Source organism: Tursiops truncatus, chromosome 17 (genome assembly GCF_011762595.2).
Source record: "Tursiops truncatus isolate mTurTru1 chromosome 17, mTurTru1.mat.Y, whole genome shotgun sequence".
NCBI classification, from domain to species: Eukaryota; Metazoa; Chordata; class Mammalia; order Artiodactyla; family Delphinidae; genus Tursiops; species Tursiops truncatus.
Window position 1 is genome coordinate 15,232,620 of NC_047050.1, and position 14,838 is coordinate 15,247,457.

Genomic DNA, 14,838 nt, shown 5'->3' on the forward strand with positions numbered 1-14,838 from the left:
CGGCAGGCGGACTCTCAACCACTGTGCCACCAGGGAAGCCCCCTTATATTCTTTAAGTAAGAATTTTCCTGAAGTCAAGCTTCTTGACTAAATTTACTATGTCCATTTCTCAGCTCCCTGAAAATGTTTTGCAAAAATCATTGAATTATATTTTAATCAAAATTCAAAGAATTCTTTTCAGTCCTCATTTTACCTGAAATCAACTGGCTAGTCTCTCCGTTTGGAAGAACTCCTCTCTTTTCCCTTGGTTATTCTACCTCTTATGATTTCATCTTCATCCTGGATATTCTTCCCCGATTTCTCTTCAATACTGATGTTCATGATGAACTGTATCATTGACTCTCTTCTCTTTTTACTTGATCAACTTGTCACCACAACATCATGTGTTAATGATTCCCAAGCAGAAACCTCCAACCCCGAACTCCCTGACGCTCCAGTACCATATATTATATCCACCAGTGTGATTTTCTAGGTCTAATTATGTGACTCCCTGCCTAAGATCCTTGGGTGGTCATTCCCAGCTTATTGGCTGGAGCCCAAATTTTTTTAGCATGGCAACCAAGGGCTTCCCCTGACCTGCCATGCCTGCCTTTCTTGCCTCATTTCCTGGGACCCCCTCCCTGCCCATCTACAATATACATTCTGGGCTCCGGTCAGATGCATTTTCTTTGTGGGTTTTCAAACACACACGATGCTTTTGTGACTCCCAGTGTTTGAACACATCTTTCCTTCTGTCTAGAATGACTTCTCTTCTCCTGTACTCTGACCTCACTCCTTCTTCAAGATCCGATTCAATAATTAAGTTTCTGAAGCTTTTCTGGACAAGCCTCATCACCCTGCATCTTCACCAGGCAGAAATGACTCATCTTTCCTTTATGCCCTGACGTACTGTGTATGGGCCTTGCAGGGAGCTTGGTGTGATAGAAAAACAAAAGATTTGAGTATCTGACTTCTGACATTTGAGTGTGTGACATCTGCTAGTTTTGTGCCCTTGGAAAACTTACTTAACTCACACTTTTTGAGTTTGTTTTTAATCTGTTAAGTTGGAATAACAGTATCTTTATGCAGTAAAAATTCAAGGTACTTGAAATTAAGTACTTCAAATTACAACGGTAAATGTGAAGCATTTAGTACAGTGTCTAACACATAGTAATGTGCTCAGAAATGGGAGCTATTATGATACAGCCAGAACTACAAGAATCTGTTTAACATGTCTGTCTTTGCTAAACCATGAGTCCTTTGAGGGCAGGGATCTGTAGTCATCTTTGTGCCTCTGCACCTAGTCCAGTGTGTGGTACATGAAGGCATTCAGTAAACATCTGTGGAATGGATAAATGTCTCTGCAATACCTAATGCTGTTCTATATGTGACAGGTGCTTCACACATGTGTACAGTGAACACATCTCTGAATGCAGAACAAGCATTTCTGAGGCCTGCATAGTCACTGGATGACCCATCTGTGAGGGTTATCAGAGAGTTCTGCTGTCTGTACTTGGGTTAGAAAAAACTACCCATGTTTCAATGTATAGTCTAGAGTGGCTAAACTTTAGTATTGTGAGGAAATGAACTCTTTTGCAGAATTTAAACGTTTACATTGCCCTTTGGCTCCTGGCACTTATTATTGTCAGCCCTTTTAATCATTCATTCCTCCCTTTTAACACAAAGCACACTGAGATACCTGGTTTTTGATAAATTAGGCCCATGGGACATTATGGTCCTTACTAATTGAAACTGGCCCAGGTTCCTTTTCAAGCTCATCTTTAGTTATACTCTCAGGTATCTTATGGCCATACAGGTTATGGTAGTGGGAGTTTTAAAACCCAGATAATCTTATTCCATTCTTAACCCTGAAGCAGGTATCTAATAAACATTTGCTGAAAAACTGAATTATACTGATGGATTGCCACACAGTGCTGTCATGCAGTGATGTGCTCAGAGGCCACTGAGTGAGGGGCCCTTTCTCTCTACACTAAGTGACTCTACTCATGCTCTTCTTCATGGCCTTCCTCCTTTTAATCTATTGTTAGCATTGCTACTACTTCTCACTGCTATTATCCCAGTAGCTGTCTCTAGCAGATCGCCCCTTACTTGCTGCCGGTCAGGACACCAGATCATCAAGATGGCTAGAATAATACACAAATCATAACAAAGATTAACCGCCAGGCTGTTGGCAATGGTCTCCCCTACAGAGTGGAGTATAAAAGGCTTAATAATGGCTCAGGATGGTTATTTTTGCTCTGCGGGCCAGTGTTTGTCTAACTTCTGTGTTCTAGAAAGTTGAGATTGATGGTCTCAAATCCATACGAGTGACATTACTTAAAAAATTAACAGACTCATTCTGCTCTGGGACGTGATGAATTTACTACATCTATAGTCTACTGAATGGATTATTCTATTAAAATTGTGGCTTTGAACAAATAAGATAAATGAAAATTACCTTGTAAATAACTTTTACAAGATCCATTGCTGTGAAGGACTTTTCAAAGTTCTCATGAAATAATGTAAGAATTTGCTGTTCTCGGATATTTCTGTGAGAAATGTATTGTAGAATTTTAGCTTCGGCATTATGGATTACTGGGCCATGTCCTGCATCAGAATAATTACAAAAATGATTTCAACCAGATAAAAAATTTTAAGTACAACTGAAGTTAATTTACTCTATTTAAAAATATTTCATATAGTATATTGAAAAGGCATACTAAATACACGACAAATAAGAATTATCTGGAAAACTATACAGGTAATAAGAGATTTAAAAATTACATATAATGCCAAAAAACATTAGAGAATTATATCAAAATCTACATAAGATATTATTGTGTTCATTAAAAGTTAGAAAATAAAAATTTAACAATAAAAATAGTGACCACAACAGTATTAATAGGTAACATTTACAGAGTGTTCATTATTTGCCAGACATTACTCTAAATGCTTAATATACATTAGCCTTACAAGAATCCCATGAAGTAGGTACTGATACTTTAATTATTCTCTTTGTACAGAAGAAACTGAGGCATAGGGAGGGTCAATAATCTGCCTACAGTTACACAGCTAAGAAGGGGTGGAGCTGGGATTCTGATTCAGGAGCTTCTAACCACTCTGTGCTCTTAACCACTATGCTTATCAAAGATTGAAAAGGGGAATGTAAAAGGTAGCTTCATGTAAGTGACCAAGAGCTATTAAAAATTCACAAGAACCACAGGAGAACTGTAAGAATCTTATGTATAGGCTAGCAATTCAGAAATGTTGATAACCCGGATAAAGTTATATTGGAATTTACTCACTCTTTAAGACAGTGAAAATGAATATATTACACAAATCTGCAAGAGGGCTGAGAACAAAATACCAGAAGCAGACAAACCCGTTAGGTAAAGAGCATGGGCTTTAGGATACTGACTATCATTTACTAGCTGTGTGGCTGGGATAGTCTATGAATCTCCGAGTTTATTTCTTCAGCTACCTGCTTCTCTGGGCTTTTGTGAGGACAGCTCTGTGAAGGTCCCTGCACAGTACCTGGCGGGTAGGGTAGCAGGCTTTAATATATGGTAGCTATGGCTACAGACCGTCATTGACATATGAGGTCCTGCTGTGCCAATAAGCCAGTTCACTGGATTTACTAAAGCCAACACTCCAAGAACCTGCACCGGGCAGGCTCTCATTAGCTTTGCTCCAATGTGGGTGCATCAAATGTCTACTGTCTTCTCTTTCAAAGTAGCTGTCATCCTCCACTCCTTTTATGTCACAATATTAATCCAAATGCCCAGCCTCACTGTATGTTTCCTAACCCCTCAGCAGTGGGAACTCATGAGAGAATATGAAGGTACTGAAGACACTGTATTTACAGATCTTTCCATGGCCCTTTGGTTAGGAACAAGTTGGAAGGACTTAAAAAATTAAGTAATCAAGTCTCTTTTTCCTTCTGGGGGCCTTTGTTGGGTACTGTATCTTTCTTAGCTTTCAGGATGGAGGAGAGATTCGTATTGTAAAGCAGGGCAGTGATAGCTAATATACTAACAACAGGTTTCTTTTTCTGGAGAAAGGAAATAAATACACAATTTTACAGTTGATATAGAAGCTATTGATATTTCCATATAGTGAGTTAAAAAACTAAAGCTCAGACATCAAATGTTACCCAGGGTTGGTTACATGGCTAAAATGTAGTCCACAACAGAAATCAAGTTAACAAAACTGAAGATAGCTTATGGAATGAAAAAAATTTTCTTGTTCCAGTAAGTTTATTTCATTTGTTTAACAGTTCTATTAACAGCTGTGCAGATGTTAAAAAATAACCCTCATATATTTAAAAACAGTTATTAAAACAACTCTCGGTCTTTTAAATTGTATTGCTAGACAAGACTTAGGGGTGTAATTTAGAAAGAAGCAATTTAAATGTATCTCTTCAAGGCTGAAACCACAAAGAACACGCACAGACAAACCAAAATGAATCTTCCTCATCATTTGACACAAATGGTTTGCTAGATTAATAATATTACCCACCTGGATATATAACTTTAGCTTTGATTTTTAATAACTCTTTTAGGGAGCGCATATAATCATAGAGGTCTTCAAATACGGTTGTTCCTTCCCCTAGGATGCAATCTCCAGAAAAGAGAGCATTTTCCTCTTCTAAAAGTAGGGTCATATGATCATCAGTGTGGCCAGGTGTGTATATAACTCTGGTGGAAAGAAGAAAGAGGAAATAGTAACAGTTATGAACTCTTAGGCTTAGAAGAAATTTTGAGAAGTAAATTATTTTCTGTCTTTATCTCTGGACAAGACACGAATAAATGATGTCAGTAAGTTTCTTAAATAGCTCCTTTTTCTCTTGTGGCCCACTGCAAATTATCATCAGAAAATTCTCTCCTTTAGCTAAATCAAATTTCTCACTCTGAAGTGCAAATTTAATACTTTTGCCCAGGGATCAAACCTGGGCCCCCTACACTGGGAGCACAGAGTCTTACCCACTGGACCACCATTCATCTGTCAATAGACACTGAGGTTGTTTCCATGTCTTGGCTATTATAAATAGTACTGTGATGAACACGGGGTACAGATATCCCTTCAACATAATGATTTCGTTTCCTTTGGATATGTACCCTAAAGTGGAGTTGCTGGATCATATGCTTTTAAGGATATATATTTTTGGATTCTTTGCATATTTATATCTTAAAAACAAAACTGTCATGTTGCTTTAATACCTGATTTTTGAATTTTTTGTTTACTATACTGTATTTTCCTACATCATTAAATCTTTTTCTAAAACATGATTTTTAATGCTTACATAGTATTTCACTATATGCGTGAATCACAATTCATTTAGTTTCCTATTGTGGGCAGTTTTCCTCCAACAGTAACACTGAATGAGCATCCTTAAAAATGGTGCTTTTGTTATTTTTTGATTTGGTCTCAGAGTTTTTTTTTTTAACAGAATAGTTTTCCTATTTACATTGCCCTTCTCTCCTCCTTCCCCCATAATGAATATGTCTTACTCACTTCAGTCATTAACTTTCAAGATTTCTGGTTTTTCGACTTCCTTGCTGTCACTTTAGGTTATATGGACTGCATTTTCTTTCGTCTTTTTTTTTTCCTAGTGATTTGTAAGCTACATACACTTAAGTAGATGTAAGAAAACTGGGCAAATTAACTTCTCTTAATGTCAGTTTTTCATTGAAATGTGAATAGCATGTGTCTTAAAGGACTGCTGGGAGATTCAAGATGAGCATTTAAGTGCTTAGCACAGTATACGGCACAAAGTTACATGCTTAATAAATGGTAAATATTTTAGTAGTGGTAATCTAAAAGTTTAAAAGAAACATTATATTTTCTTTCTTGTTAAAAATTTTAAGAACAAAGCAGGGGCTTCCCTGGGAGCACAGTGGTTAAGAATCCACCTGCCAATGCACGGGACATGGGTTTGAGCCCTGGTCCGGGAAGATCCCACATGCCGCGGAGCAACTAAGCCTGTGCACCACAACTACTGAGCCTGTACTCTAGAGCCCGCGAGCCACAACAACTGAAGCCTGTGCGCCTAGAGCCCGTGCTCCACAAAAAGAGAAGCCACCGCAATGAGAAGCCCGCGCACCGCGACGAAGAGTAGCCACGGCTCGCCACAACTAGAGAAAGCCTGTGCACAGCAATGAAGACCCAATGCAGCCAAAAATAAATAAATGAAATAAATTTATATATAAAAAAAGAACAAAGCAGTTTTCATTGATTTCACCCTATATAAGATAAAAAAATTAACATACTTTTATTTCCTTTGTCCTCTTCTCCGACTTTGTTTTTGTTGATAAATAAAACTATGATAATACTTTTAAAGCATGACAAATATTTTTATTTCAATAATTCCTATTTATATTTACATGAAGTTTTTCTTTTGCTTTTTTTCCTTCGCCCACGCCGTGCAGCATGTGGGATCTTAGTCCCCCAAGCAGGGATCGAACCTGTGCCGCTGCAGTGGAAGCCCAGAGTCTTAACTACTGGACCGCCAGGGAATTTCCTACATGAAGGTTTATGACTATACCAATAATAAGCCAGATAAAGAACTAAGTCTAGGGGGCTTCCCTGGTGGCGCAGTGGTTAAGAATCTGCCTGCCAATGCAGGGGACACGGGTTCAAGCCTTGGTCTGGGAAGATCCCACATGCCACGGAGCAACTAAGCCCATGTGCCACAACTACTGAGCCCGCGTGCCACAACTACTGAAGCCCTCATGCCTAGAGCCCGTACTCTGAAACAAGAGAAGCCACCGCAATGACAAGTCGACGCGCCGCAACGAAGAGTAGCCCCTGCTCTCCGCAACTAGAGAAAGCCGGCGCGCAGCAACGAGGACCCAACACAGCCAAAAAACAAACAAACAAACAAAACAAAACTAAGTCTAAGTAATTTGTTCTCCAGAGCTCTTGATTTCTCAGCCACATACAGACAACCCTCTGTACTGGTCACTTTTTTCTGTTATTACTCCTATACTTTGAATTTTACTTCTATTATGGCAGTTTTCACATTGTTTTCTTGTTTGTTTACCATTCTACCTCATAAGGCTATGAACTCCTAAAAGGCAGGACTCCTGTCGTATTCTCATCTTTATATTCCCAGTGCTTAGTACTTAGTGGTAGCTAATATTAATATATTGCTTTCCACGTGCCAAGCATTGACTTCAGGGATTTACAGGCATTACACACTTAATCCTTCTCCTAGTATGGGGTGGGTAGCATTAATCTCTCCATTTCACATTCTTTTTACATTCTAGATAATTGAATCACAGGAGATAGCAATAAATGTCTGATGGAATAAGGTTTAAATTATATTTTATTTAGCTTGAGAGGTTAATTATCCTTCTCTTTGCCTATTCTAAATAGTATTGGATTTTTATGTGCTTGGAATACTTTAAATAAATTTTCTCAATGATGGGTTTTTTGGGGGGAAGACAGGGCAAATATAATTGCATGTTTGGATTTACTATTTAGGAATTGAAAGTGTGTTTCTGGTTAAAGACTGGATTGCACACCTGCATCTTTTGTTTCCTCCTAAAACATCAATAAAATTACCATAAAGGGATATTTGAAAAATGGCATAAATCCACAGGGGTGAGGAGAATGGACCATATCAATAAAATTTTAGAAGCTAGAAAGAAGACAGGTGAGTGAGAAGTGACTTATCAGACATGAAAATACTGAAGTCTACACTGGCAGTGGTGAAAGCTGAGACCCAACCAGATTTACACTGCAGAATTCTCCAGTCTCAGGACGTGGGGCACCAGGAAAGCAGAAGCAGAGGGTGAAGTGGGGAGCGGAGGCCAAACAAGGATTTGCTGAGAGTGTATGTAACAAACATTCAGATCTTCAGATTCTCTTCCCGTTTTGAGCAGTTTGACAAGCACCCCAACCCCGCTAAGGGAAAAAACGGGAGATTTAATTTTTGAAGAGGGTAAAACACAGGCACAGATAGAGGTAGTGACATAATCCTGAAAACAGGAAGACTGTTGTGAATATATGCATTTCCCCAAGCCTTCTTTCCACACTCAGCTCCTGTAATGCTGGCAGCCAGGCCTTTATCCAACATGAAGCTTAGAAGAGTCTCTTCTGGGAATTTTACCAGCTCAGGAAGAAAGACTCTAAGATTCCAATGTTGGAGGTTCCCCAACTAAACAATTCATCCAGATGACCCTGCAGTGAGGCTCACAACCTACAGGGCTCCCAATAGCTCTGAGGTCTCCCTTAGAAGACATCAGTAAATACCACATCACTATGCATCTGAAGAAAGCCTTTCACACTGAGGAGAGAAAATAAAAACAAACTAGTTTGTAGGCCACACATTATGAAGAAGGAAATTTCCAAACCCTCCCACAAACCTCCCCTCGATAGCCCCAAGAAAAACTGCCCCACAAAAAACTGCAATGTCCTCAGAGAGATAAGAAGTTGCAACTATGGAACAAGAAAGGATAGTATGAAAGGAGCCTTTAGGGGCAAAAAGAGCTCCTGAAAGTTAAAAATGTGAGAAGAGGAATGAAAAAAATAGGATTAAGAGATAAAGCTGATAAAAACCTCCCAGAAAGTACAGCAAACAGGCAAAAAGATAGAAAATAGAAGAAAAAAAAGTTAAAGGACGAGTCTAAGAGTTCTAACAGAATAATAGGGGTTTCAGTAAATGAAACAGAACAAAACTGGTGAGAGAAGATATCAACGAGCAACTGTATTTTTCTGCCCAACAAAGCCATACCATCAAAGGTAATTCTGTGTGCCTCTCTTCCTCAAGACCTTGAAAAGCCTACCTAATGATCCAAATGTATTTTCAAGTTTGGTTTTTATTTAAAAAAATTTTTTTTGGCTGTGCCATGTGGCATGTGGGATCCTAGTTCCCCAACCAGGGATTGAACCTGCGTCCCCTGCACTGGCAGTGAAGAGTGTTAACCACTGGACCGCCAGGGAAGTCCCTCAAATTTGGTTTTTAGATTCTGGAAGTCATAATGATAAGTAAACCTTTAACAAAGTAAGTTAGATTACATAAATTTTTAAAGCCTACTCTTGTATTAAAAAGAGAATCCATAAAAAGTACATAAAGAAGCTTAAATTATATGCATTAAGCTTAACTCACAGGACCATATTACTAGTAAGTGACAATAAAGCGTCACTAAAAAGATGTGTAATTATCATTAGCAACTAAAGGCTTAGTATTTTCACGGGCTAACTCTAACAAACATTTAAAAGTCAGATAATTTCACTACAATCTATCCCAGAGCATAGAAAAAGAAGGAAAATTTATGACTCCCAAACCTGATAAAGGCTGCACAAAAAAACTACCACCCAATCTCACTAATGAATATTGTTATAAAAATATTAACTAAAATATTAACAAATAGAATTCAAAAGCAAATTTAAAAATAACATCATGACCAAATAAAGTTTATTCAAAAAAATGCAAGGGTGTTTCACTATTATAAGATCCCTGAAAATAATAATAAAGCTATGGAGAAAGCTGGTAAGATCATCTTCCTAGACATTGCAAAGACATATGACAAAATTCAACTCTGAAATAACAGCATGTAAGAAAACTGAGGGCTTCCCTGGTGGTGCAGTGGTTAAGACTCCGCCTGCCAACGCAGGGGACACGGGTTTGAGCCCTGGTCTGGGAATATCCCACATGCCGCAGATCAACTAAGCCCGTGCGCTACAACTAGTGAGCCCACGTGCCACAACTACTGAAGCCCAAGCGCCTAGAGTCTGTGCTCCGCAGTAAGAGAAGCCACCGCGATGAGGAGCCCACATACCACAACGAAGAGTAGCCCCCGCTCGCCGCAACTAGAGAAAAGCCTGTGCGCAGCAATGAAGACCCAACACAGCCAGAAATAAAATTTAAAAAATCTATTAAAAAAATTGAAATGACTATAACTTAGAAGAGTTTCTCCTTTGCCAAAAAAATCAAATCCTTTAATATTAAATATTGACATGTAAAGTCTTTAAAAATCTGCTAAAAATGTAACAGATATAAGGTACAAAAACATGAGACACTAGTGTAATGGGAGCAATTATTTTTGAAAGGCATTAAGAACTGACATTAAGAACTATTATGCTTTTGTGGTTTCTAAGTGTATGCTTTATATATTGCAAACAATTACGATTTTATAGTTGCTCCAAGGGCAAATATTAAAGAGATGTTAGAAATCATCTCTTGTCTGATTTAACCTGCTGCAACCTGTTAATGAAAGTATTTGATGTTATACAAAAATGATTCCAGGAAGTATATTTCCAGCAACTATAAAAATATGTGAAGACAATCTACAGAATGGGAAAAATTTTTGCAAACCATGTCTCTGATAAGGAGTTAAGATCCAAAATATATAAAGAACTCATACAACTCAATAGCAAAAAAAACCCCCAATTTAAAAAATGACCAAAGACCTGAACATTTTTCCGACGAAGATACATGAAAGACCAACAGGGACATGAAAAGATGCTCAAGATTACTAGCCACCAGGCAAATGCAAATTACTGGGTTGGGCAAAAAGTTCGTTAGTTTTTTCCATAAGATAGCACTTGTTGTCTTTAGCTTCATTCAAAACAGTTTTGTTAGATTGTATTGTGATAGCTGTCATATCAGCGTGCATTAAGAATAAACTTATCAAAATTGAATTTTTGTGTAGCCATTTTATTATTGAAGATGGAAGAAAAAAAGCAACATTTTCGGCATATTACGCTTTACCATTTCAAGAAAGGTAAAAATGCAACTGAAATGCAAATAAAGATTTGTGCAGTGTATGGAGAAGGTGCCGTGACTGATCGAATGTGTCAAAAGTGGCTTGCAAAGTTTCGTGCTGGAGATTTCTCACTGGACGATGCTCCACAGTCGGGTAGACCAGTTGAAGTTGATAGCGATCAAATAGAGACATTAATTGAGAACAATCAACATTATACGAAGCGGAAGATAGCCGACATCCTCAAAATATCCAAATCAATCACTGAAAATCATTTGCACCAGCTTGGTTATGTTCATTGCTTTGATGTTTGGGTTCCAAACATGAAGCGAAAAAAATTTCTTGACCGTATTTCTGCACATGATTCTCTACTGAAACGTAACGAAAACGTTCTGTTTTTAAAACAAATTGTGACGGGCAATGAAAAGCGGATACTGTACAATAATGTGGAATGGAAGAGATTGTGGGGCAAGTGAAATTAACCACCACGAATCACACCAAAGGCAGGTCTTCATCCAAAGAAGGTGATGTTGTGTATGTGGTGGGATTGGAAAGGAGTCCTCTGTTATGAGCTCCTTCTGGAAAACCAAACGATTAATTCCAACAAGTACTGCTCCCAATTAGACCAACTGAAAGCAGCACTCGATAAAAAGCATCCGGAATTAGTCAAGAGAAAATGCATAATCTTCCTTCAGGATAACGCAAGACTGCATGTTTCTTTGATGACCAGGCAAAAACTGTTACAGATTGGCTGGGAAGTTCTGATTCATCTGCTGTATTCACCAGACATTGCACCTTCAGATTTCCATTTATTTCAGTCTTTATAAAATTCTCTTAATGGAAAAAATTTCAATTCCCTGGAAGACTATAAACGGCACCTGGTACAGTTCTTTGCTCAAAAAAATAAAAAGTTTTGGGAAGATGGAATTATGAAGTTGCCTGAAAAGTGGCAGAAGGTAGTGGAACAAAATGGTGAATACGTTGTTCAATAAAGTTCTTGGTGAGGGGAGAAGGAACTGGAGGAAAGTACTCAAAAGGTACAACTTTCCAATTATAATGTAAGTACCAGGCATATAATGTACAACATGATGACTATAATTAACACAGCTGTATGATACGTAAAAAAGTTAAGAGGATAAATCCTGAGTTCTCATCACAAGGAGAAAATTTTTCTTTTCTTCTTCTTTCTTTTTATTGTATCTATATGATATGACAGATATTAGCTGAATCATATTACACGTAAATCAAACCATCATGGAAAAAAATATGTAGGTGTGGGTGTGTATCCTATCTTATAGCCAATCCTACGAACAATCATACATAGAATGCATTTATGGGCAGAACCCAATCTTTTTTTTTTTTTTTATATATAATCTACAAAAACTCATTTGGAGAACCATTCTTTTTCAGGGTCTGCAAATTGCCTTATCCGTCAATGTGCCTGCAACGCCTCCTTTATTATTCCCCTCCCACTCTCCACGCCAGAGCTCAGTTATGGCTTTCCTTGATATTTTCCAGGCTGAAGGCAATTAAGATTTCTTAAATCAGGGGATCAGAAATTCCAATTCTTCAGTCACCTGCGTGGCTAATGCTTTAACTTGCATAAAAACTGTGTTAAAATTCTCTTCACATAGGCAGGAGGGGAAAAGGAAATGACATCAGAGGTGCTTTAGGAAAGATCCGAGGAACTGCAGCGGTGGCCTTCCCATGCATCAGGTAGAGCACTGATCTAGTTCTGCCACTTCTGTGACAGACAGACTTTGTAACGATGGCTGTCTTAGAAAATGTAGAGCAGTCAACAAAAGCTGTTGGACTGATTTTTCTCTGAGAAATTAAACTTAGTTCACTAGAAAATTCCTGAAAGTTACATCCAGAATCAAATCCTTACTGAAAAACCTTGCTAACTTTCTACTATTTACTAAAGGGTTCTTGGTGGATATTATCTCTCTGTTGTATTTTTTTTTTTTCAAAACTGGCAAGCAGAAAAGATCAACTGGTCATCAAATACTTGGAGACTTAGTAAATTTTAACCTTCTTCTTATAGAACTTTTGCTTCACAATGAGTCTTGTTAATATTTAAAATAATTGGGTTTTACTGACTTGATAAAAATGGAAATTGGAAGCCACGGTCATCAGTAAATTAAATATTTTATTCAGATTTTAGTGTAATTAGAATTCATATTTTGGGGCTTCCCTGGTGGTGCAGTGGTTGAGAGTCCGCCTGCCGATGCAGGGGACGCGGGTTCGTGCCCCGGTCGGGGGGGAACCCACATGCCGTGGAGCGGCTGGGCCTGTGAGCCATGGCCGCTGAGCCTGTGTGTCTGGAGCCTGTGCTCCGCAACGGGAGAGGCCACAACAGTGAGAGGCCCGGGTACCCCCAAAAAAAAAAAAAAAAAAAAAAAAAAAAGAATTCATATTCTGGGAAAATATTTACAAAGTCTTAAAAAACTGAGTTTACTTTTTTGATTCTCTGTATTAGTTTTCCTCCCAAATCTTAAAGTAGATAGGTCCTCATACTTTATCTTAATCAGAAGGCAGTAAAACAAAACTTAAATAGAATTCAGATAATATGGAGCTCCTTGGCATCAATTCGCTCCATGAATCTGAGACAGTATTCCACTGAGAGGGGGTGGTGACGGGAAGCAAGATGTGGGAGGCTTTGGGGCACTGATACTGTTTCCTACATTTTTTTTAGGTTAAAAAAATCTTTTTTTTCTTTAATTGAGGTAACATTGATTTATAACATTACATACGTTTCGTGTGTACAACATTATATTTGTACTTCAATATACCCTACAATATGCTCCCCACCACCAATTTATTTTCCATCGTCACGGTACGGTTGATCGCCTTTACCCATTTCACGCCCCCACCTCCCCTCTGGTAGCCACTACTCTCTGTTCTCTGCATCTACACCATATTGTTGTTTCTTGACCTGCGTGCTGCTCATAGGGTTTGTTCAGTTTGTAACAACTCACCGTTGCACACGGATGATAGGTACGCTTTTCTGTTTGAATACTCTAATAAAAAGCTTAAAGTATGTGGTCTGTTCATGGCAGATGGGTGGCAGTAACTTCCAAGCACTGAATATTCTTAATCTGCAATTAGGTATAGATCTAATATCCATAATTCTGTGATAACCGATAAACCAGTACTGTGATACCCACGCCTTTGAGACAGAAGACTCAAGGAACCACCTACTGTCTCGACCCCTTTCATTTTCACTAGGTCTGGTGTGTGATGGGCGAAATTCTGTATTGTCCGAGAATACCAAATACTTTTTGAAGTAGCAGCTATATGATGTTTGTTTTCCTTTGGTACCATGAGCAAATTATACGAGATACTATCATATTTTCAACAAGAGCATTTAAAGAACATTCCCAGAAATTAGTTGGTTTATAAATTAAATTCTGTCAATCACTGCATACTGAAGAAAAGGGAACGCTGGTTTGAAAGGTGGCATGGATACCCATGACTTCATTTTCTCTTTCTCATTCTTCTGTTCATTTACTCGCCTCTTTGGAGCTAGTAAATTTACTATGTGTAGGAGAAGTACCCATTACCTCCTAAGTGCCAGGGACTGAGGATCTAAAGATGAATCTGGGACCTGCCTGTGTCAGAGTGGCTAGCTTGTCATCAAACCTATTCCCCCTTTTTCCTGGGCACGAAGTTAAGCTCTATTTCCCTGTCTCTGCACCGTCAGGAGTGGCGCCGCATGACTGAATTTATAGCCAATGCAAGAGATGGCCGGGTCTGTGAAAACCTTCCAGGTAAGATCCCTTTCATGCTCTTTCTCCACCCGCTGGGTTGATGGAGGTGAGCACGGCGACCTCAGAAGCCAAGGAGTGAGGTTAATGGAATCACAAGACGCACGGAGCCTGAAACCTCACTTACAGGAGGGTCACTCACTAGTCAGCACCCCGTTTTGGACTTTATGTGACTGAGAAGTAAACTTCTTTCATGTTTGAGCCATTATGCATTTCTGGGTTGGTTGACCATAGCGACTAGAATTAACTAATATTGTGAAGCTAAGGAGTTGATTACCTTTTCAGGTACTTACATACAAAAAAAACTTACAATACAATTTAATACAAAATAATAAAGGTTATAGGAAAGTTAGTGGAGGGAATAGTGAATTATGCCTGGAAAG

At 38.5% G+C, this 14,838-nt stretch overlaps 1 protein-coding gene across 1 annotated transcript in view; it reads right to left on the minus strand.

Moving 5' to 3' along the window:
• LACTB2 (lactamase beta 2) overlaps nucleotides 1-14,838 on the minus strand; it is a 30,216-nt gene that overhangs the window by 2,500 nt on the left and 12,878 nt on the right. Inside the window, exons 4-5 of the mRNA XM_019925192.3 lie at nucleotides 4,498-4,676; nucleotides 2,438-2,586 (exon numbers count right to left, since the gene is read on the minus strand). Of these exons, the coding sequence (XP_019780751.1) occupies nucleotides 2,438-2,586; nucleotides 4,498-4,676 (328 nt within the window). The remainder of the gene's footprint in view (nucleotides 1-2,437; nucleotides 2,587-4,497; nucleotides 4,677-14,838) is intronic.